The following is a 25,659-nucleotide window of genomic DNA, read 5'->3' on the forward strand; positions in this document are numbered from 1 at the left end:
TGTACACTTTGTACAAAAGTTGCTATTTCCCAATTTTCTCACAGCATTTGCACTCTTGATTATGCCTTTCCTCTAAAAATTCCGAAGTCAAAGAACTTCTATGAGTTACCTAAATTCAACTTGTCATTTCAGCCTGATCATTAATTTAATGGAAATGAAGTACACACTTCTCTCGTTGAGTGTACTTGTAACAGTAAGTCTACTTCATGGGATTTAGGTACATCTAGTTTCCTCTGTATTCTTAGTCTTCATTGTTTAGTCCAGCTATTTATTTCTACCAATTTTCAGCAGCTGCTTTCCCTTGCAACATAGCTTGCTAAAAGAGCAGGGCACTTTTGTAAATATTCTCCTTCAATATACACTTCCTTTCCACATTTAATCACTGCTTCCATTAAATTATTCACTGCTGCTCTCACAGACTCTTCAGGATCATCTTTAATGGCCTATCAACTGTTTCCAAGGCACTTATAATGCTGCCACAGTCCAGATTTAGCTTTATTCCTCCAGCTCTTTACCCTCTGTCTGCTTAAAAAAGAAACTGAATGAGCTTTTTTTTTTTAATGACTTTTTGGGATAGTTTTCAAATGACTACTGAATTCTTACATGAAAGAGCATGTTCAATATTGCTCCATCTTCAAGCCATTAGAGGAAGACCTACATAAGCTATCATATATTGCTTAAATTGTTTATGTATAAAGAAAATTTCAACTAATTACAACAAAATAAGAAAAGGACATGCTAGGTCTAGGTTTATACTATCCCAGTAACCTAGTCTGTTTTTCCAGTGTTCTTTACAAAAATTTTGTAGCAGAGGGAAGCAGTGTGAAGCTGTTTTTGTTAACGGTAAGCTTAGCATTCAAGTATGAGTTCAATGGAACAGTGAAGAAAGAATAAACAAGAGGAAATATGGTGGAAGAAGCAAAAGTGTTTGGAAGGGAAGAATGGAGCTCAAACCAGAAGAGAGATCAAGTAGAACCACGAAATCTTTGTAAGTCTAGGACAGTTATACTCCAGTAGTCATTATAGCATCTGACAGTCACTGCAGATGGATCTGTTTAAACAGTGTTGTTAGGAAAAACAACACAGGCTTTTGCTTATATCATACTTTTAAGAGTCTGCTGACTCAAATGGATGTTGGAGGATCAAGCTCTAAAAATTATTTTTTGCTACTGCTAGCACCAAAAAGGTGGCACTGGGATGAGCTTATCTTCCAACGCTTCAAGGTTTTTCAAGAACTACCTCTTAAAATTCTTCCGAAGTAATTTTCATGGAGACAATGAACTATTACTATGTTGCTTAAATAAACTTACCTTCCTACCTGGGTAAGCCTGCATTCAGGTTGCTGTGCGGAAATCATATCTAGAGTCATAACATGTCCAAAACCCAACTCCAGTTTACCCTTAAGTTACTTTAGAACAGAAAACATTAATGGAGTTATGTAATCTCTCAGTACTGGTGTATCAAGAAATACTGGGAAATAATTACCTCAACAAATCCAAGGGGAAGGTAGTTCAATAAAGCATATTCCCTACAGTTCATCCATGTCTGGAACAGGAAGAAAAATGAACCACAAAAGCGTTTCTAAAAGACAATCTTTTGTTGCTGTTGTTGAAGGAAACATAATATACAAATGATGAGGGATAGAACGTGTGTGTATATTACAGAAGTTCTTGTCTTATCAGAGAGTAAACCTCACTGAAGCTGGCTTCTTGTTCCATTTGAGAACAACACTGAAGACAAGAAGATCTTGGTTTTAAGAGCTAAAACAACATAAAAAACTCCTGTGTGCCCAGAAATGAAGTAAAGCCAAAGGAAAACCATTTTTTCCTTTTCCGGAGCTCAGAAAGCTGACAAGGGGCAATGCCAATAAAACAGAGTGTATTTGACCTGACACTTACCACTAAAACAATCTCCTTGCCAAGAAAGAACACAGCAATGAAAACCTGTGGGACCCTGCCACATCATTCTCATGTATTTGCTGTAGGTATACAAACTCCTCCTGAGAATTCACATACCTGAAATAAAATGTTGAAAGCAGGTATTTGTTCAGAATAGGTTTTTATTTCGAATATATATTGTGTCAGGTAGAATTTTGTCAGAATACAGGATATAACTATCAAATCGACTAAAAATTATAAAATTTTACTGAACAATAACTTTGGTGAGCTACTTAGAAAATTTAACATTAAAATTATATAGCAGGCATATTACAAGTCATAGCGTATAATACTGCATTTGGATCATCCAGCCCAGTTTAGATTTTTTCATTCATTTAGTACTGATACATCTGTAAAGCGTGAATAGGCAGGAAATCAGCAGAAAGAGCTTGTTGCTTATCTTATTACTAATACATTAAGAATCAAAGCTTATCAGCAGATAAAAAGATAATACAGATCACATTTTGTTATTATAAACACTACTAAATACATAATTTAAACTTAGTCATAGAAAGAAACCCTGATTCCCTGCAATACCTGATTGCCAAAGGAGTTAAGTGCCCTGTCAGAAGGGATGAAGCAGTTCCTGAAGATTTATATTACAGGAAAGTATAAATCAGGACTAATTGTATATTACATACATATAATACATCCTTGATTCTTGGAAGAAGAAAGAAAAACAAAACAAAATCAAACTTTATAAAAAAATGTTCTCTCTGTAGCAGTCTGTGAATGCTCCTTGGTGAGTTTTGACCAGGAAGTTGTCCGGGGGATTGCTAGGATTTTGGTCTCTCCCATCAGTGTAGTTTAGTTTTCTGGATACCCTATAGAAAAGAATTGTTTAGATGATAAAGTAAATTACACAAAAATACTATGCTTGCTGAAACTCTGATGAACAGAATGAAATTGAAACAAATTGCCAGAGCAAGGTATCTGAACATCTTGACTGTGAACAATAGCAGGACTCCTTGTCTGCATTCCTCTGTGCTTTCAGCTAGAGGAAACTTTTCATCCTATGTCATTTAATGTCTCAGTAATGCTACTGCATTAATCTAAATTGTATAAATATCTATTAAACTTAGAGACGTAATCTTTGAATGTATTCACAAATAGCTAAAAATGAAAGATACAAGTGTGAATACAATTATTTCCTTGCATACTACTAAAGAAATTTTCTTTAACATCTATTTTAAACTATTTTGGTTTACATCTGACACTTAAGTATAGCAGTATAGCTGTAGGACAGCATTCACACAGAGCTGAAGACAAGTTTATTAGTTATGAACATTTTCTTTTCTGAAATATCTCTTTCATAATCATCCTCTAGATAAAGGCAATCAAGTTCCAGACAGGAAGACAATATTCCTTTTCTTTCCACAACCATTCATTACAATATACAGCATTTTGCCACATGGCTTAGGCATGAAACTTCTGAGGGCTCTAAAGCCATTAAAGAGCAGCTTTACTCCTGGGAACCATAGAAGGCTAAGAATATCACACGACAGGCCTAAGGAAGCTTGCCAGCTGACAGTTCAATTTTGGCTACAAATCAGCAATCATGCATTTGTGTAATTAAGGAACAAAGAAATAGATTTTATTCCAGATGGCTTGGCAAGAAAGCACTCCGTGAAATCCTGATTTCCTACTCTTTCTTAAACTTCTCTACTTACATGCATTAAGGAAAGGAAAACCTTCTCCTTCAGAACGATTACTAATCTCATAGGGAGGGCTATTTTGTATGGAGTCAGGAAGAAGTAGTGAGGAAAAAAAGAGGGAATCCAAGAACTGAGCAGAAATTTACTCAGCTAAGTGGGCATACTCAATATCACAGAAACATCCTTGTATACTCATCAGCTTGCCTCCAATCTTCCATTATATAAAAATCCGAATACAATCTTTATCAATATTGTTATATATCTGTAATACAAGCCTCTATGTTTTAATTCCATCTTTGCTTAAACTGAAACTTTTTTCTTTAAATGATGCAGCCTCTCTTCCAGTTAAGTTCTCCATACAAGTAGTTTAAAAATGCATTCAGACCTCCTTTGAAGTTTTAAGTTGAACATTGTCAGAAAATTTTTATATCAGCTGTATGATCATCTCAAGCATAGTGAAAATATTTCTTGACTGAGTTTGGGAAGGCAGCATATCTTGTGGTGCCAAATTAGACTTTTTGGCAAAAAAGCATGTCAAAAATGTTTTGGAAAATAAAGTGAGAAACTGTTTAGAGAACTTTTAATGCTTTTTAATCCTGCTGTCTATTAAATTAGTTTGTAATTAAAAATCCAAGAGATCTGGAACTTGAGAATCCTTTAAAAGTCACATATTTTCTAAGAAAAGCAGATGTAGTAGGCTGGTATCCAGGGAGCTGGAAGGAGTGTTCTCCTTCCAGAGATCTAAATACACTGCCGATACTGATAACTGCAGGAGGAGAGGATCTCAGATATCTTCCAAACAGAGCCACTGCTTATGTACACAGAGCCAAAATGCAGGTAAATATGCCCAACTGCACAGAAGCTAACTTTTAAAAGTCCTTTTAAATGGCAATATACTGCACTCTCCACAGCCTAAGGATCTGAGAGGACTTGTTAGCTGAAACACTCAGGCAGAATCAAAACAATTCTATAGTTATATCTAAAATAATAAATGCCTCTATAATTAACACAAAAGAAGGACTAGAGTAGCTATTCAGTTAGGCCATCTTACTAACTAGTGTTCACTGGCCATCCATGCTGGAGTCTGGCTAGTTTTGTCCACAGACACTTGCCTCCCAGTGTTCGAGTCTGCAGGTTTGATTAGCTTGGGCTCTCCCAAGCATCCATGCTGATTTTCATTCTAGAAGTACGCATGTAAGCAACAACCTCCATACCTTTAATATAGATGCAGAGCAGCAAGAATTTCTTTTGAAATTTCTTTTCTCAAAAGGCACTTACCTTTGGTGACACTTCTGTGCATTTCCAGGACAGCTGTAATTCTTCATTGCCCTAGGCCAACCAGAGTGGGCATCTGCAATCCCAGATTCTGGTGATGAAAAACAGGAGTATGAAAAAGGGTAAGAACAATGCTGAGTAGCATGGACACTACAGTATGTTGTTAAAACATTAGCCTATTAAGACATTGGTAATACTTCACTGGCATACCTCAATGAGCAAATTTCCTTATGAAAATATTCTAATGCAAAAGGTTCTGACAAAACTTAATTCAAATAAATATATTCAGTGTATAAAATGTAAGTATAAGCTAGGTTTCTTCAAAATACTTATAATTTATCACCATTAGAAAAAGGGAGAAGTAGAAGAAACTGTTGATACCAGAAAAAATGTAATACATAAAGTACGAGTTAAAATTTGAGGAAGGCAAAATAAGACAGATAGGATAAGTCCATGTCAAATAATCAAATTCTTTACAATTCATCAGTAATGAAAATGCAACAAGGCAAGAACCATGCAAACAAGTGCATTTATTCTGCCATTTTCTTCTTGTATACCAGTTGACAATATTTCAAGTCACCTTCTTCAGTATTTTCCTTTACATGTTAGTTAGTTGTTATCTTGATGACAAGGTTCATAAAAATAAAATACGGAGAATAAACATTGGTGATTTTATTTAGCAGGAAAAAAGTTCAGGTTATGTTATAAACATGCTTTAACCAAAATCAGATTTTTAAAAGGAAATTAAAAGATTAGCATCTAAAATCTTAATGTATTTTTTTTTAATAATAAAATTCTACCATCCTGAATTGGCAAAAGTCTTTTTATCCAGATTATTAATCTAATTCACCTAAGAAAGTGACAGTAGCCATGCAACAACTCAATTGCAAGTTTTTGTAAAATTGAAGAATCCAAACAAAAGCATTTGGTTAATTCAAGTGTAGGATTAACAAACTATGCATTTCCTGCTGAACATTTAGATACAGAAAGTAAAAGCGACAGCAAACTTTAAATAAAATAAAAAAAAGGAAGAGAGAAAACCAGTGGATAATAAACAACACTTTAGTAGGAAAAGTCCTAGTTAACCTAAAGAAAAAACTTCTTAAATAGCTGTTAACATGCGATTCAGGAAACACTTTTCTGTATAGATTCCTTACTTAAAGGAACACTTAAACATACCCGATTATTACTGAAGAAGAGCTGTCACCTAGACAGTGGTCTATTGAGATCTGTAGATTTACCCTTTGAAGAAGTGCTTGTGATTGCTAAAGTAGTAATTCATAAAGTCTATAAAACTAACCTTGCAGGGAAGTACCAGGAATACCAAGAAAAGTTTTATCTGAAGAAGCATGAAATCCAGAGTCCTGAAAATAAAGCATCAACAGATTACTTTGATGGAAAAACTCACGTGTTATTTCACAGCTTGCCACAGAAGAAATGACTGGGAACCTGGAAATAAGGGCCTATTTAATATTTAAATCAACAAGTGTTACGATTCCAGTGGAACCTAGTAAAGCCTGTTTTGTTTGTCTCACCTTGTCCATCTACAAAATGAATAAAAGGTCATCATTTCAGAAGGACACCACCTTAATTAACAGGGTCACTGTCTGAGATTATTTTAACCAGTGACACAGTCTATTAAAATGTAACAAAATCTTTTATTGAGCATAACCATTTTCAGGGTTATTAAATATAGTGAACTTCCTCACATGATCCAGGAGACCTGATACAACTTATATTTTAGCAAATAAAAATCCCCGAACCCCCAAACCTGTAAAACAACCCTACTGACCAAATAGTGCCAGAATTACGCTGTCACTAGTTTAAACAGCTTCCAGCTTTAACCCATTTTTTAAACCCTTCTCCAAATATCAGCAAAGAGCGCACAATCATTTTTTTTTTTTTACAAGGTCCTTAAGTACCTGACTCTGACAGTTGTGACTGTCAAAAAAGCTGGGGTTACTGCCATTGTATGTGCTCAAAAAATCCATGCCAACTGTCTGAAGATTAACATTTCTTCTGTGAGAAATCTGTTGACATTTTGTTGAAGGAAAATAACGTTCTGGTATATTTTTCAGTCGCTTCACTGGTGAACAAAGAAGATCATTTTGAAAATTTCCTAGTCTTTTAACTCTGGGAATTGCAGATAAAGTTCGAACAGGTGAGTTAACAAGAGCATTTACAGTTTCAGACATCTGTATTCCTTCGTATTTCCTTAAATTTGAAGCTCTCTGAAACCCAGGAAGTTTTGGAACAGCCTCACTACACAATTGCTCATAGATCCTGTCAAATTCTCTATCATACTGTGTATCAGACCTCACAGAATCACTTAAATTACTCTTCACTAATCTTCCTTTCTCTTCAAGGTTCTGTGAATTTGAAAGAGGTCTTGTCAATGTCAAAGGCTTTTGGATTTCTTTGGAACACAGTTTGTAGTAGAGTTTTTCAAATGCATCTTCATATTTCTGGGGCATCTTTGAAGGACTCTGCTTGATAGAGAATGAGGAAAATGAGTGTTTGTGCTGGAAAGAAATTAGTCTTTCAGAAATTATTTTTTCAGGATTTATGAGCAAAGTATTTGATGCTCTTGCAAGAGAGCAGTTTGTGACAGGTGTAAAAGTGTTACTATTGCCATAGGAACTGCAAGTAGATGAACACAACTCTGAGGTATCACCACAAGGAAAGCCAGTTTTTTGAGTTTTACTCTCTTTTACCAGATGAAGCGCTGTTGACCCTGAACTAGCAGTAGATGTTATAAAACGGTATTCTGAGGAACATTTGTAAGCCAACTTTTCACTTTCTTTGCATTTCAAATTCTTCAGTGAGATAGTAGTCTGTAACTCATCTTCAACTAGAAATGTCTCTCCCATTCTAGCCATAACATTAGGAAAAACAGTCTGCTTGGAGACTTTTTGGCCTTTTCCAGATGCCAAATGATGTTCTAAACTTGAGTCAGAGTAGTCCATTTTGATTTCATTTGTATCAATGTAAGAATAAGGTGCCAGACCAGATAAGTTATTAATGGAACACTTGTCATCACAAAGTTCTCTGTTCTCATTTCCAAAAGTTTGATTCTGGATGTCTTCACTTCTACTGCTGCGTATGCTGGGTAGTGCTTGCTTCAGTTTAAGAGGTCTGAACCCTCTTATTTTGTCTACAGTGACATTGAGCTTTGGTCTTCTAGAACGCCATCTTTTATGCCTTAAGTGTCCAAACATGTATTTTAACTCTTTTCTCCGAGACTGCTTTGTCATGAGCCTTGTAAGTATCTCTACCATCGCTGGATACAAGTCTGCAAGAGTTACATTGCTCCAGGAGCATTCCTCATCTGCAGACTGGTATTCTTCCAAGATACTATCATAGCAAGTTTTATTCAGTTCTGGAGAAGGTCGATGCCTGGGTATGGTTATTCTAATTGGTAAAATGGGAACACCAGAAAATTGTAACTGTAGAGGTCTGGATGAAGAACGTTCATTTGACAGCTCTACTTTGTTTCTACAAACAGCGGCTTGGTTGCCTATTAAAAAAAAAAACCAAATGAATCACAAAACAAAACCAGAAGAAGAAAAAAACCTCCAAACCTATTAGGGCACTTCCAGTAATGTATTACATGACTTAGAAACAATCGCATGCAGTACAGATAGTCTTACTGTAATAGCATATTTCATTAAGCTTTTTTGCCAGGCTAAATGGATGATTAACATACAATCCATTAGGAAAAAATTAAAAGATTTTTCCTAACCATATTGAATTAGCAGACTATAGAAGACAAATGAAATGTGTTGGAAATAAACCCTATTTTAAAATAGCTTAATATATAGATATAAAATATTTTCATTGTAGAGGCAGACTGCTTTGCTCTTTGTGATTTCTGACCAGAAGGAACAGCCTTATCCTACAGGTTTTGTTACTCTTTTTCCATATCACTTGAAAGCTTTGTACTTGGCTAGTACCAGTGCAGCTTTGCTTGCCGTAAAGCACGATGAAGATAATGCTTTTTGTAGTTGTTAGGCTTGAAATATTTACACCAAAATTCTATCTTAGGTTTGCATCTTCATAAGTCTGGAGAGCTTATGAAGAAAGTAAGTTTACTCGCGAAGTACCACTTTGAGTACCGGTTACCAGCAGACCCAAAGCCATTCATTACATTCCTTGAATTTAAAATAAGCTGAACCAAAAAATTATGCTTTCATTTAATTGAGCTTAATGCTGCTGAATTTTGTAACTATGCATTTTTTTCCTGGGGCTATTTAAGAAAAACTGTTTTTATGTATACTAGTTATTTATTTTCTATTTTTCAAATACATTTTGCCATAAGCAAAATCACGTCTAACTTCTCTTCAAGAATCCAGCCTGTTGAACTTTTCTGTTGGATAAACAGTGCCTCTGGGTTTTCAACAAATTAAATACTTATTTCTAATAAATTTTAATAAAAACGAATTTTGTAACTAACATATTTGACCAACACCCCAAAGATTTAGTTGTACCAATCAGTTCTTGCACTGGCGAAGCTAAATGAAGACCTTCTGATGAACCTTGAGGTGCTATCTGAAAAACAAACACACACACACCTTTGCAACTTCTACATTATGTAACATATTTCAATCCCTTTCCCAAATATGAGAATTTATACATGGATATATATACCTGGATAATCTATACATCTCTGGCAACTCCAGTAGGAAACAGAAGCTGTACCATGTAACATAACCCTTCGCCCCCAATCTCCCTCACCCCAAAACCAAAATAAAGCTAAAACTCCTTTTTTCTCTACAAACCTCAAATTTAGGCTTTTCAGAAAACTTACTGAAGATCAACTTGCACATCAGGGTTCAAAGAACAAAGTATAAAATTACAAAAAAAAAAAATTTGGATATTGTCTGTTCAGTTTCTTACAAATCATTGCTGTCAGAGACCTGAGATACTGCAATATTTACATAGACAGGAAGCAGCAGATGAACAATGATGAAACAGCAGAGAAGCTGTATTAGAATTCATTGTGCCGCACAGTTAGAGAGTTCTTATTTTACTCTAATTAGCTAATAACTTAGAACAGGAGAAATGTTACCGTAATCCACTTGGGAATTTTTCTAGCATAATCTTGTACTATCACATCCACCTGAACTTTTACTTTCTCTTGAATTTTCCCATCATCTACACACAGATTCTTAGAGGGGAAGAAAAAAAAAAAAGGAATTAATTAAAACACATAGAAGTTATTGACAATGACAAACCCAAACATATTACTTAGATTTGTTTCAAAACTAGTATTACTTACATGAGGATATCCAACCAACATAAACTTATTTTTAATGCACACATTTTATGTAAAAAAAAAAATCTTGAGAAGGAACTGTATGTGAAGACATATAAAAAGAGATAACTAGCTAGTTTATTGATGCAGGGAAAAGCACACTGTCTCAGAAGACCCACTGATAAAAACAAACAAACAAAAGTCCTAGTGTTAGTTTACAAAGCACTGGTAATTACAGCTGCAAGTCTTTACATGTATTATTAACATCCCATGAATTCACATACAAATTAAGGTCTACTCTGTAACACACCTCTATGTAAAAATCTAAAAGCATTTGGTGATAAACGACAAAAGTTTTTCATTAGTGAAACTCTCACTTTCTGAAGCAGTTTGTATTAGCTGTTGTCAGAGACATGACAATGCCTAGCACTATGCTAAACAAGGAAAGTAAATTAAATTTTTGGTAATTGTATTTAAGCAAGCAGAACACTGGATTAGAATGGCTGCACATACAAAGTGTGTGTTGTACTTTTCTTCATCAATGTAACTACTCTGGGCAGTCCTGATACCCATAGTCCAGTTTGGGAAACAACAGCAGAAGATTCCAGTCTGCTTTTGTTATGGTAGCCATTATTTCAGATTTACTATTTGTTTTTTTTTTAAAAATTATGTTACCCATTTATGCTAGACTCTCAGGTGAATGATCATATTTTTGTAAGTGCTTTCACTTTGTGATTCATCTGGTTATTCTTTTTCCATACCTGTAACAGCCTGTCTCAGGGTTGCCTGTTCTATGCAATACATTGTATGGTTTTCTCTGGTATACTAACAATACCAAGACATAGTATTACTTCATGTTGGTCTTCCTGACATTATTTATTGAACCTCTCATTTGCTATGCTTACTAAAAATGTGCGTTAAGACGCAGACTACATAGAGTCTTCTGCTGACAATGCATCATCTCAGGCACGTGTAAGCTATTCAAATAGTTCAATCATTTCTATTGAACACAAAATTATTCCATTACATTAGACACCAAAAATTTTTACCTGGAAGTGAATGTCTTCAAATTTTCTTCTTACTGAAACCATATCAGCATCACTTTCTTCATCTACGATTTGAAGATAAATACTAAATAAAATCTAGTTGAACTCAAAACCAAAATGGAAATGTTTTTCAACACACACTGTAAAACTTATCGACTAAACTGGTTTCATTTTAGAAAATGGTTTTCTACACTAAAACTTTTTATCTGTATTAGATTTCCATTTCAAATCCAATTGAAAAGCATGGTTTATAGGTTCATAAATGACTTGAGGGGAACCAAGAAGAGTGAAGATAATTGTTTGTAACCAGTCCTTCAAGATTTACGCTAACCATTTCAGAGAGTAAAATATTTTCAAAGCACTGCTCTGTAAGATTCCCTATTCATTAATATATCATTCCCACTTATTTCCCATTACGTTCCTAAATATCCCAACAAAGATAGTAAGGACCTTCTGCCATGCTTCCTTTTCTTAGTTTCTTATTGTCAAGACTGCCTTAGAACCACTAAAGTGAGAAATAAGACAGACTTGAGAGTATTAAAAAGCAAGTCCAAATCTTCCAACTCAATTTTTAGGTATTCTATGGGTATTTTTGTGAATGAAGTGCAACAAAACATATTTTTGCTAGATGTAGCTGGACCTTCCAATTCATCATTAGCTAAAGCCTCAGTCTTTCACGATCATAAAACACGTCACTGCGTTGTAAGCCCTGATTTCTGAATTTCCCTGGCTGTCATATCTTTGTCCCATGATCGCATTCACCGCAGGGAGGGAAAGAGGAGAGAAGAATAACCCTGAAAAGGAAAACAATGAGTGAAAAAAATCTTGGTTATGATACCTACCACATCACTGCCTCTTCATACTATTCTTAAATTACTAAAACCAGAATGAAAATCTTTTCCAGCTAATCCCATGTTCCTTTTTTGTTCCCTGCCAGTACAATCATCACCTAAAGCTCTGTGGACAGCTGCTGCCATAGAGCTAGGATAAAGATACGTACAAAAGACATACTATCTTTGTGGAAGATGACACAATTTTGCATCTTCCAGTGAAAATGTTGAGCAATCAGAGGGTTGGCTTTGATAGTCTACCTGACCCCAGTAGAATTATTTTATTAGAACTGAAACCCATACCTGTCAGATTATTAAAGTTTCTTCCCACGTGACTAATGGAAGACAGTTGTGGTCACTTTATCCACAGGAAATCAGTTACTAAGCATCAATAGTGTAGGAAGCAGTAAGAATGTTAATGTTTTAATCTGGAAAAGTTTCAGCTCCAGTTTCTGTTGTAACAGCTGATACTCTTTCTGCCACACAGTCGTCTTCCTCCAGTAGAATCAGGCAAGAAACTGGCAGACTGCTCCCTAAATGGTCACTAAGATGACCAGACTAGACTGCTACAAAAATGGGAGGCTCTCAAGATAAAGGTAACAATTCCAGTGTCCAGGAATGGTCAACTCCATCATGCCAATTAATAATTATTAGAAAATAGCTTGTATCATAGAATGAATCGATCTGTATACAAGTTGGAATACTCTTCTAGGTGTGAAACCTCACAAAAGCATAATTTTAGTATGTCTTCAATGTATTGTCAATCATACTTCAAATAACCGGAACATTAATTATTAGCAGAGGACCATGGCACAGCACAGAATGGAAAAAAGTGAAATATCTTTTCCAGGGAACCTTAATGTATTTTTAAGGGCCAGAAGGGAAATTTGGGAACACCTTTGCTCCTCAAGTGCAGAAGAGAGAGGAAAAATGAAAACTCCCACCTTTTTCTCTGGAAAATTTGACCTATAATACAGGAAGTTATTTCACTGGAGATGTACTCAATACACTATCATTACCTAAAAGATATATCTTATTTAAAAGATGAATATGTTAGTAAGGGGGTTACTGTAAATTTTAAGTTTTGACTTTGATGCGATCTTCTAAACTTAAATACACTTCGATAAATATACAATTCAGATTGAACTTTCCGCTTTCTCTCCAAATAAGTTCATTTTTCTGTGATACTATCCTAATAGATACAAGGAATTGTTCAGATATCACTATACTTTGCCATGCTACTTCCTGTGAAACCAAAGAAGGAAGACCTAATAATTTTCCCTATTAAGGGCAGACCAATACTTGCAGGTACAGGTGAGAGCTGTTTCACTTTATTTGTACCTGCTGTTGATAGGCTTTGCATACTTTTAGAACAAAAATACTGTATAATACCTGGAAGAAACACTGCCTTCACTGAGAAGTGAAGCATTCTGTATGAATACTAAAGATGGAAAAAACCTGCCAAAGCTAAAGTTTTAGCTAAAGCAGCTAAAAGATACACTGTTTTCTTAACAGTTAGCATGCCCTATTGCTAACCTTTTATATATTTAAAAAAACAAAAACCCAACAAAACACCTAGGTGAATTCCATTTTTAAGCGAGGAATCCAATCCCACATCTCTAAGCAGCTAATGTCTAGGTCTTACTGTATTTGGAGATAGCTGGGACTCACCGAGGCTGCTATAAATCCTCTCCAGTCTCTTCCTAGAATATTCACAAGAGGAGGAGTGGATAATCATATTATTGTACGCTGCTATGAAGATAACCAGAGTCTGAACTGCATCACTCATTTATCCCATGAGTGCAAAAGACACAAAGGACACTTACAGAAGCTAAGCTACAGATGCCTCTGAAATTTGTTTCCTGTATTTCATTGTGCAGGTTGAGAAAAAACGAAGTCACATTTTCTAGATTTGCAGAAATTATTTTATCATTCATTGAAATTATCCTTTCAAATGATAGGAGGACAAATTTCAGATTGCTATTTTCTATTTTCCCTCAACAGAGAAGTAATCATCTGCCTTGGAGACAGCTATGCATGTGAAGCACCTAATTTATACCAGAGTATTTAAACACCAGCTAACCATAGTTTGCTGCAACTGCTCTTTTAATCATTAAATGCTGGTTACCACCTAGCCATAGTTTAATTTATGCAAAATAGTAGTTTTTATATGCACAAGAATCAAAAGATCTTAAGTAATAGAAGTTTTAAATATTGTAAAAACAGTCATTCAGAGATTGTTACCACTAATTAATACAATCAAGTAATTATTTGGGAATACCAGGTCAAAACCACCCGAAACTTTGCAGACAGGCCACAAGACTGATGCCGAAACTGTTACAAATACTACAGAAGATGTATTATTGCAGCTGAATGCAATATCTGTGTTTACCAGACCACTAGAAATTAAATATTCTAATTATTAATCAAACTTCTATTGCCACTTATGTCAAAGTTTTGATTTCACTGTTCCTTTCTGTATTAAGAAAAGGCAATCAAACATATTCCACATTGACTTTCCAACATATCAGGGATTCGGGACTGAGATTTTAGAGAGGAATGTGGATATTGATTTCATAGTACTACCAGTACCTCAGTCTCTTGTTATTCCTATTCTCTACTTTCTGAAAGGGTACAGAACACGTATTAAAATTATTTTTTACTATATTAGAAAATTACGAAAAAAGTATTTGCTATCTTTTTCAAAAAGTTAAAAAAAGGTAGCTAAAAAGTAAATTAAAAAACCCACCTACGTCAGACGTATCCACACGAGAGTTCTCAGGAGATTGCTGAAAAGCACATGAAAGGAAGTTTAAGACCTGGTAGCATAAGCTATATTAACTAGTCTGTAGAATTTTCTGCTCTCACTACTTGCTCAATTTTTTTGGCGGGGTGGTGGTGGTGAAACAAACCCAGTCGTATTCCACAAACTACGTCCAAATCACACCGTCTTTATTAACAAATCTGTACACAAATTTGTCTTGATTCACATCTGATTACTCAATGGGGAAAACTATTTTCTTCCCAGCCCTTCTATATTCAGACAAATTACGCAAGGAAAAGCTATTATACACAAGAGCAAAAAAAACAGTTGACAGATGAATTCTAATCACCAAATCTTTATCAGTATGTACCGGGGATTTTCTCTGTGTTCCAATGTATAAGGAAAGTTTCTTAACTGCCCACTTTAAACAATTCTTAATTGCCTACTTCAAACAATCTATATATAATATTGCAAACAGTTTTTTTGCTCTATTTTGTAGAAGTCTTGATAGTTGCATAAAAAGCTCATTTATATGGATAAGGAGCCTTTTCTAAATGTTTACAATCTACATCTGACATCACATTCTTCAGAATTTCTTTTAAAAAAAGTCTATATCTATTCTGTCCAGTTCAATCACAAAATTAGTGTATTGTGGCTTAAAATGACATCAATAAAATGAGGCAACCCTAACTACCATCTATGTAGAACAAACAATTAAGTGTGAGCAGTGAGATGGCCTATATCACTCTTCAAATGCTGAATATTTTCTCCTTAAAAAGAGGAGTCAAAAGAAGTTATTCTAGACAACCACAGATTTTACAAATAATAACTAAAAAAGTTAGACACACATCTTGCCTAACTAAAAAGACACTTGATGGTTTAAAGCCTATGTCCAGCTTCTCTATCCCCCTTTAAATAAACTTAAAAGAAGAGTAGAATTCAGCTGAAATCCATGGCTGATATCACGGCTGTTATTCGATATCCCAAATATCACAATGGGAGGGAGGGTATGTAATTATATGAAACATATGTAAAGCCTACCACATAAACAACATGAATAGGGACATAGTAAAAATTAAAAAGAATTGCATGAATCCACCATCACAAAATGTATTAGACCACCACATAGAAGTCCAGAACTTGAATTCATCACCATCTCAACGCACAGAACCTATCAGGGGAGGAAACAAGCAGGGGAAGTATACTAGATGATCAACATTAACCAAAACATGAAGATTTTAGTTTTACACAAAAATGTACCTGGTAAGTAAAGACACATCTTTCCTAAAATAATGCAACTACACGTGGGGAACTACATGAGGGGAAATATAGAGCAATTGTTTAATAAGATACCTGAAGTTTGAAGAACTGCAGCAAAATACTTTAAGCCCTCAATTTTTTCAGAAGTACTTATTTAAGGAGAAGAAAGTGATTCAATTCAGCAATTAGTAGGTCTTTAAAATCTAATTTTATAGCTATGCTACAGGACCCCCTGCTCATCATTAATTTCTTAGCTTTTTACTACATAAATCCGTTTTCCCAAAGAGGCTTTATAAAAGTAGATGCAATGTGGTGCCCATACCTGATGTATTATTGAATGTCCATCTTCAAAATCACTGGTCTGTTGCTTTGATATATCTTAGCATGCATGGGAGGAAAAAAATAATTCTATTTCAATTTGATAGGTCACAGATGAGTGTTGTACCTGAACTCATTAATTCTTCATTTATATATGTACTCTTATTTACTTTGAAAAATATTTAACACAAACATTTAAAAAATGGAGAACATACATAGGACGGACACAAAGAATAGACAAGTGATAGAACAACGTTCTAGTCAAATATAGCAGACTAATTCTGGTCAGAGATGTGTATCTACCATATTACACGCTTTCTTCTTAACCCGTGAAGTGCCACAGAAAATAAAATTTGCCCCTTTATCAGGTGGTATGACTTGTAGAAAAGGAAGACAACTGCAAACTTTTTGTGCATGTTCTTTGCATATGTTGAAAAGGATAAGAAAAAGACTAACTACTCCTGAAACCTGAAGGTAGAGCCCCAAACCTCTATTGCATGTTTTTAATGATTTTTGGCAAGGGGGCCTTCCAAAACTGCTATGCCTGTCTTCCTGCACAGATAGACCCACTCACAATCTTTGTGCTCCCCCCTGCCATTTATTTCATAAGAAGCAGAAGAAATATAAGGAGTGTAAGAGCTGTCTAATTTAGCAGATCTCTCCCCATTTTACATTTCAATCTATACTTTGTTCTTCATCAGCTATCGCAACTCAAATGGATTTAAATAAAATCCAAAACATATTAGACCCACAGAGAAGTAGCTATCTTCAAATAAATGCGACTTCCACATAAGCTTATTTCACAATTAGCCTCTAAGCCAGATATTGTTGCTATTAAAATTACTCAGACTGAAAACTGTTTTGGTATCACCGAAAAAAGTTACATTTCTAACCATTGCCTTGTTAGAGTTTAAAAAAAGCAATCTATAACAAGCTACAACCTCTCAAGTCTGTATACAGTGCATATGATTATGATGTGCATATAAAAATTATTGCCTAAATCTTTTGTTAATACTGCATAAATTACAGAAATTTAATCTTTCCCCAAAAAGATCTGTATCTCCAAACATACGACTCTGCTGGTACTAAAGCTGTAGTGGGACTTCTCATGATTGGATGCATGTGATAGACTTAAATACCAAAAATAATACACGTGCTTTAGCAGATATGTTTACCCTACTCAAGACTGTCATAAACAAGTTTCTGTTTAATGCAGAATTTGTTGTCCTTGCTTTTTTCTGCATTTCTGTTTCCAGATAAATTGTTGTCAAATATCACAAGTGATTTACTTTTTTTGGTTAAACGGTGAGAAAACTTATCTCATACCTAACTCAGGCACATCGGTATTATTCACTCCTATAAACACTTCACATTATTTAATAGTGCCAAGCATACATCTAAAGATTCCCAGTTTTCTAAAGGCTTAAAGCATATGGAAAGGAACCTAAAGATGTCATCTATTCCTTCTTCCATTTTAAAGCAGGAACAACTATACCTAACTTAACTCTAGGAGAAATCTAATCCATTCTTAAGAGCAACTCCATAATTCCTAAGAAACATATTTCAGGACTTCCTTATGTTTACATTTGGAAAGCTTTTCTGATATTTAACCTAGAGGCTCTCTTTTGTTCTTCCCCCCCTTCCATTTAAGTCTTATCACCAGTGGCTCTAGTAATTTTTTTCTTTTTCTGACTCACTCCAGCTAGTCAAGCTACTATCAAATACAAAACAAAATACTCCACCACAAGTTTTATCACTGTTGAACAGTGCAGAAAACCTATTTTGTGTGCTTTACATACTAGGCACCTGTGCACGTCTTCTAGCACAGCATGCACTATTTTCACAACAGTGATATTCGCGGTTAGCTCAGCCAGCCTTCAAAATTGCTTCTTCCTGCAATTGATTATTCCTACATGTCTATTACTTTGAACTTCTCTGCATGAAATTACACAAAGTTTACTTTAAGTTTTGGCCCCAATTTGTCAGACCATCTTTCACAGTGGTCATCCCTACTTGGTATCATCTGTGAGTTAATTAAGGGTATCCCCTCTTTTACTATTTACTTAATGAAAGTATAAACTAGTAATTTGCTCAGGACAAGTCCTGGAAAAAATCCCTCATGTTTCCCTTCAGTTTGGATGCAGACCACTGGTAACTATTCTAAGCACAGTTTTCTAACCAGTAGGAAACGGGGCTATAAAACCACTCTCATATAAAGTTAGTGAAGCATATTATATAACTAGAAGGCTCTGGCTTCAGCTCGTAACCTTCTCAGGAAACTTATGTTGACTATTTTGCAAAAAACTATAGTAAAGCTTCCTTTAGAATATATTAGCAATGCATTTTTTTTTTTTTTTTTTTTAGAAGCCGAATAAAGCATTTTCCAAATATTTCTGTATTGGGAACCCAGGAAATCAGAATAACACGGTAATGTCCCATTGAAATCCCTTACTGCTCTTACTGCGCAAGATCTATGAAACACCACAGAGGATGTTTTGTTTCAAAAAAATTTCTCAAGGAAAGAAAGAATTTTAAGTGGCTAATATATGACAGAAATATTGCTCTTCTTGGAGCTTGAAATTTAACATACTTGGTCCTCCCATACTCAGAACTGCCATATGTTAAGAAAACCCCCGAACACTCAAAAGATTGTCATTTTACCCAGTAAAACTTTGTAAGGGTACTGGACATTCTATCCAAATAGTAAAAATAGATTCTAGCAAAATTCAGAATTGCGAGTTGGAAAAAAAATAACACAAGTTACATTCCAAGGGAAGGGGTTCATTAATAAGTATTTGGGTCTTACAAAGATATTTTCAATGTTCACACTTAATAGCACAGAACTTTATGTATCCTAACTGAAAACACATATCAGGCCCACCTAAGAGTATAGAACAAGGATAGGTAAAATTTGCACATTAATTTTAATAATCCATAGCCAGAAGTTGGGTGTTTTTTTTGTTGTTGTTGGGGTGAGGTTTTTTGGGGTGGTGGTTTTTTGGGTTTTCTTGAGGGTTTTTTTTTTTTTAGGGTAACACCAACCACAACCAGCCAGTTCAAATGCTTACTCCATGTACTTTTGTGTTTCAAATAAAAAAGTCAGTGCAAGATATGATTTGCTTAAATTGAACAAAATCCACAAGATTCTTTTATAGCATATATAAATACACATGTATAAATACAAATCTGTAAAAGCGGGTTTTTCCTTATAACAAAGGCTGTTAACACTAGTGCTATTTCCCCCCCCCCTTCAATATTTAGTTAAATATTTCTTCCCTAGGATAACTTAAAACATAACCAAATAAAGACTTTGCTCAAGTTATATTAAAAGTTGGAAAAAATATGTAATTTATCAATTTTTCTGCTTTTCTACCTGATCTGTAATGCAGTACACTAAATTTAAAATTAATTAGATCAAGCCTTTGTAGCATTAAAGAAACTCCAAGTAAATTCCTTCAATAAGAACTTCTAAGGCATTCAGACCTTAGATGAAAACACAAAGATTAACAAAAAATTACGTCTGAAAGACTTCAAATACTGTATCTTTTAAAAAACTAACTGCTAGATGCTCTTTCTTTGAGTTTTACTGCAGATTGTAGCCAGTCATTTTTTGTACTATTCAGACCCATCAGCATATATTTTCCAAAAATTAGAGGCAAAGGTCTGGACCATCTGAATCTTTTTGTATCAGACCCTTATCTCCCAGCTCAACATTTTAATTTCATAGGATGATTCAAAGTCTATACCTGAACCCTGTATGGACAAGTTTTTTGGTAGGACTGTAGAGGGAGAGAGACACTAGGTTGTGTTTTTTCCTCAAATGTTCAGCATAAAAGTTTCTCAGATGAATGTCATAAAATAAGCAACACCAAAAAAACCACCTCAAAACCTTAAGAAAATAAAGCCCAACATACCTTTGCTGTACTACACATCATAATTTCCTGCATCATTTATCCCAGTAAAAACATGAATTTTATTGGAACATACAGCTCCTTTTCAGAACAATGAGAAAATCTTCAGATGTCATACATTTCCCTAAGTAGTATCAGAATTACACTTTGACAGACAGTCTTGATTTGACTTCCATCATGATACTTGATCTCTAATGAAATAACTATACACCACCTCTTCCTGCAGGCAGCCTGAGTCATTCAGTATACAGAATAATCTGCTAAATTTTTGATAGCTCATCATGCTACTTCATGAGATTCTTTTAACACACATTTTTTAAAATGCCTACTTATCTAGTTATTTTCAAAAAGCTAGCAACTTTCAAATTTCTCCACTGGTACAACCACGTAAGTCAGGGTTGGAATTTTTACATTCAGTGAACATCTGACAAAACCAACAAATACAACAAAAAGCTTACTGTTTAATTGATAAGGGGAGATTGTTTTAATCAACTTGTGACAGCAACATCAATTATAATGTATTTACTCATCCTAAACATTTTAAACTACATTTTGGAATTCTTATGAATGTAAGTATTGTTGGGTTTTTTGGGTGGTTCCCTCCACAAAAAACAGTGAGTATCCTAAAGAGTTTGGCATAAAACTAGGACATCTTCTATTAAGTCAAGACTCTTTGGATAAAATAAGTGCTATAAATTATCTTTTTTTAAACACTTTACCTGCATTCCGTTGACTTCCTCTATTACACTGCAATTAGAAATAGGAAAAAAAAAATACGTCAGAACAATCTTAGAATAGTAAAGTTATTTTAACTGATGCCTTTATTTACTTTGGTATATCTCACAGTTAGGTATTTCCTAAATAACCAGTTTCCTTCAGGTTTCCCATGGCCTGGCCAGAAAAGCCACAAATACACAGTAAAACTTACCTGATCATTTACTTCTTGCCATACTGTTGCTGTTAAAATCACTACAAGAACCTAAGGTATAGCTACCTTGGCCTACATAAGAGGGTAAGACAGAGAATTCCTCTTACAGTCCTTAATGGATTTAGTCTGTGAAGTTGTGCAGCAATGCTTAGTAGATGATGCACAAGGTATTACCAGGAATGGAAAAAGAAAGGGAAATACAGCACCTTTTCCATCTCCATTAAATCCACTCTTGTTCCCCAAGACTGAATTTCACTCCTCATCTCCTCGCTCTGTGGGGTGCAGAACAGCTTCTGTGTTAACCACCAAGGCACGCTACGCAACTTCACGTTTTAGGCAGATATTAGGAATGTAGCAGCAAGGTGACTTCTGACAGTTATGTGAGAAACACTGAGATTTTAATGAAAGTCACTGTTGAGTTCTTATGGGGGAGTTTAGGAAATAGAAGAAGCAGCGACTGCTTGTTTAATGTAAGTACTGCCCACAACAGTAATGGCTTTAGCTTGACACAGACAGCGAGTGCTGAGACTGCAAAGATACTTTAATTACTCCAGCATTATTTTACAGAAAAAAAAAAATCTAAAGATGAAACCAGTAAGCCCTTCAGAACTGAAAAGCTGATTACCTGAACCAAGATAAATTGATTCAATGCATGTTCACTTCAATGACAATATTCTGACGAGATCCAAAAGTACATGTTCCCATCAGACAGCATTTAAAAAAAAAATTTTGCAGGTTCACCAGTGGTGCTAACCATGGTAAATGGTCATCTATTTTAGTCTATCTTATCTGACAGTCTTAACCAATCTATCCTAAAACCCTATTTTGAAGCAGATGACTTCATTGATTAATACGTCTTGCAAATATTATATAGCACAGCAAGATTAGACTGTATTCCTATATATATTTTTTATATATATATATAAAAAAAGAAATATTGCTACATTTTGACTGCATAGTAGGACTATATTATTAGATACCTCAAGTACTTCCTTCTTCCATTTTTTAAGCTTCTTGATTGACACTTCCTCCCATTGTTTTGGTCCTAGAAATAACAAGAGATATAAATATAAACATAGCTTTTCTTATAACACTATCTATAACAAGTATCATTCTAACAAACATAAACATCTAGGAAGAACATATTACATAGTAACAAAACATTATCAAATCTGAACAGCCTCTAATACAATTGCTGAAACAGAAACTTATAGGAAAACAAACCAAGATAATATTGTAATTTCAAGTTAATTGAGAAGTCGGGGGGGGGGGGGGCGGAAATCACACACTGAGTCTAACAACACTGAGCTAAAATCCAAAAAGCACTACAGCCCCAGATGCTACGAAGAGGGGAAAAAAAGCAAATTATTTTGCTTTTTAAATTTTATTTAATGCATGCAGACTACGTGGTATCTGAGGTTACTTAAAGCCATAATTAAGGTTTTACAGGACTGAGATCCATATTCATTCCATATCGAATAGAGGTTACTAAACCAAAAGCATAACCAAGCCTTTACAAATCCAAGACTGTATTACAGTGCTGTATGCATGTTTCCTCCCTCTCCCTCTCTCAATGGACAATATATATAAAATGCAAACTTCCCAGTCTGTAAAAGCCTTTAAAAAGTAAATCATATTTGGTGCAATGATTACACTGGGTTTGACACTGTGGCAGTACTTCATGTGTATATCCAGTAAGTTCTTCTTTATGAGAACTGATGTGGCAATTTACATACCATAACCCTCGCTTCAGTGAGGATAAAAACTGGCAGAACATTTCATTACCCAGTAAAGTCACCAAGATACTAAGTCACAAGTCCCACTAAAACCCTGAGCAATGTATTTTAGAACAACATTTTTTTTCACAATAAGCTCTCCATAAGCATTATCAACTCTATAATGGATCAACAGTTACAATGAAACAGTGGAAAAATATGACATGGAATAATGTGGTATAGATTCACGCTAACCACATGAACATTCAATGAAAAGTTAAAGAAACTATCTACCCAGTCCACCCTGACATTTGACATAACAGAAGTTTATCAGAGTGGCCTTCAGAATACTAAGCGGAGATGAAACTATACAATCCATTCATGCGTATCAACTTCGTGCTAATACCTCCATTCCTTTGTTTCCCCTCAGTCTTCTCCCTTTTGATGTTTATTCTTACAGGACATCCAAATATTAACCATTCAGTTACCCTGAACTTTGCTAATAACTCTTTTCTGTTGTCTAAAACAGAGCACACAATGGACTAAAATGGTGCATATAAATAAACTCTCCAGGTATTATATGTGTGTATCAAAGTTTACATAGGAAATGACATACCTAAGTGGACAAAATTCAGTATCTGTTGCAATTAGATGTTATATAACATTTGCATGCTTCCCTAAGTCGAAATATACAGCATGTAAATATTGAAGCTTTAAGAAGTTCTTACCGTCAGGTGTATTGTAAGTGAGAGTTTCCATGGAAATAAGTAAATCATCTTCAAAAGGATGATTATACTAAATAAAAAAGACCATTAAAGATTAGAATAAATGATTAAAACAATGTTTTTAACATGCATTTTAAGTGTTGTTTTTATACAATTTTGTTTTGACCAAAATGGGAAATTATCAGTATGTTGTTTTATTGGCTGAAGTTAGACATCAGCAATCTGGAAATATTAATTCCTAGAGGAAACATATATTTTAAACATGTAAGTCAGTCATTCAATTTCAAGGCATAAGCCAGTCACTGACAAAATAGGGCTTCAGAGAGTTTTCAAAAGTAGTTAAGTTACTCTATTACACAGTTTCTTCTAAAATTCCTCTGTAGTAACTGGAAGTAGCCACTTAGCATAGATCTACAGCTCACAACATATAAAATATCCAATCTAATGCTAGATGAGAAAAATGTTCTAGAACCAGACTTAGCCTTATGCCAGTACCTAGACATTAGCACAAAACATCTCCCTGAACAGCAAAGCTGACATCCCTGAATAAATACATACATCCCTGGATGGAGGTGTACGGTTCCCACACCTTTAACACAAAATGGCTCTAAAGCAAGGAAGATTTGTGGTGGGAGTCTCCTGCTTCTTTCTGTAGTTTCATTGAAAATACCTCACCTAATGCTAGCTAATTTGGGTTAAGGGCACTATAAAGACAACTCGGACTTAAATATAAGTCACTTATTTAATACTGGCTATCCCGGATCTAAGTTTTGTGGATGTATTCAAGGGGCTGGCTCTTTACTAGCTTACTCACACCAAGGCACAGGAGTGCATGGCTCAGCACGAACTGCAAAGCTGCATGAGGCCCTGGGTGACAGCTGCTTTTGGTAGTCAGGAAAAATAGGAGCTTGTGAAAGCACAAGTAATTAATTGACGAAGAGAATCCAATGTCAGTTACTGCAAATCAGTGCACAGAAAGAAAATTGAACCTGTCAGTACTGACACAGCAGAACTTAGAGGTGATCACGAAGGAGGAGAGCAGAGAGCGCTGCCACCGCCTAAGGCGAGGTGGGCAGAGAGCCGCGCTGCCTAGCAGCCTTCCAGAGGCGGTCAGAGGGACGCACGAGGGCGGCCAGGCCCGGCCAAGCCACGCCAGACACCATTTCGGCAAGAGAAACCGTAAGCGGACTGCGCTCCTGAGACAGGCAGGAGCGAGGCAGGGCAGCGGCAGCAGCCTGGAGGCCCCACGGGGCACGGCCGCGCAGATGACAGAGCTTCCCCACCGTCCCCGCACCCGCCTTAGGACGGCGACGAGAGCCCCAGCCAAAGGCCCCTGCCCAACGGCCGGGACGGCGCGCGAGCGCGGCCCTTACCCGCTCCAAGATGCGGTTGATGGAGGCCACGAAGCGGGCGTTGCTCTGCCGCAGCCGCTCGTCCAGGTCCGAGGCCATGGCGCGCGGGCTGCTCTCCTCCACGGCGCTGGGGGACGGCGGGCGCCCTGCATGCACGTCCCGGCCCCGGCCCCGGCCCCGGCCACCACCGCAGCCAGACGCTTCCGTCCCGCCCCACGCGAATTCAAACTGCGCGCTACCTTCCCCTCACGGCCTCCGCCGCGCTTGCCACCTCTGATTGGGTCTTGCTCACGTCAGTTCAGGCGCCGCAGCCCATCCGAGTACGCGGTGGGGAGCCTTTCTCATTGTGATTGGCTGCTAGCGCTGCCGAGCTCCCTCCCCCTCCTCACAGTCAACCCGCCTCAAAATCCTCCCATTGGGTACGGGGCTCGCACCGGGTCGGCGGTTGAGGCGCGCCGCAAAGTCGCTGTTCCACCTAGCAACAGTGATCTTCCGTGAGCTCCCATTGGCCGCGGGGTCAGCTGACGCCGCAGCCGGCCGAGCTCGGTGCTTGCGGGGGCCGGCGGCGGCAGCGGGTGTCGTGCCGCGTCCCGGCCGCAGGCTCCTCCCGCTGGCTGCGGCTGGGAGCCGCCTTGCGCTTTCGGGCGGCCGCTGCCGCTTTCCGGCCGCGGGCCGCGTCGGGTCGGGTC

General features: G+C 36.3%; 1 protein-coding gene across 1 annotated transcript; it reads right to left on the minus strand.

Annotated features, from left to right (window-relative positions):
• Positions 1–2,041: 2,041 nt before the first annotated feature.
• Positions 2,042–25,085, minus strand: HJURP (Holliday junction recognition protein). The gene is made up of 13 exons (XM_076350568.1): positions 24,992–25,085; positions 23,622–23,688; positions 22,159–22,223; positions 20,970–20,997; positions 16,344–16,399; positions 14,747–14,786; positions 11,171–11,232; positions 9,936–10,034; positions 9,355–9,415; positions 6,790–8,384; positions 6,168–6,231; positions 4,871–4,958; positions 2,042–2,761 (listed from the first exon to the last, which is right to left on the minus strand). Exons 1-13 carry the CDS (start codon positions 25,067–25,069, stop codon positions 2,635–2,637), a joined length of 2,430 nt encoding a protein of 809 aa, XP_076206683.1. The 5' UTR covers positions 25,070–25,085; the 3' UTR covers positions 2,042–2,634.
• Positions 25,086–25,659: the final 574 nt, after the last annotated feature.

This window comes from Aptenodytes patagonicus, chromosome 1 (assembly GCF_965638725.1).
Source record: "Aptenodytes patagonicus chromosome 1, bAptPat1.pri.cur, whole genome shotgun sequence".
Classification (NCBI taxonomy): domain Eukaryota; kingdom Metazoa; phylum Chordata; class Aves; order Sphenisciformes; family Spheniscidae; genus Aptenodytes; species Aptenodytes patagonicus.

Coding starts and splice junctions, on each gene's coding strand:
- HJURP (XM_076350568.1), bottom strand. CDS start 25,069: ATGGCCTCGGACCTGGACGAGCGGCTGCGGCAGAGCAACGCCCGCTTC. Junction 23,689..24,991: donor TCAACCGCATCTTGGAGCGG/GTAAGGGCCGCG, acceptor TTTTTTATTTAG/TATAATCATCCTTTTGAAGA. Junction 8,385..9,354: donor GCCAGTGCAAGAACTGATTG/GTACAACTAAAT, acceptor TTTTTTTAATAG/GCAACCAAGCCGCTGTTTGT.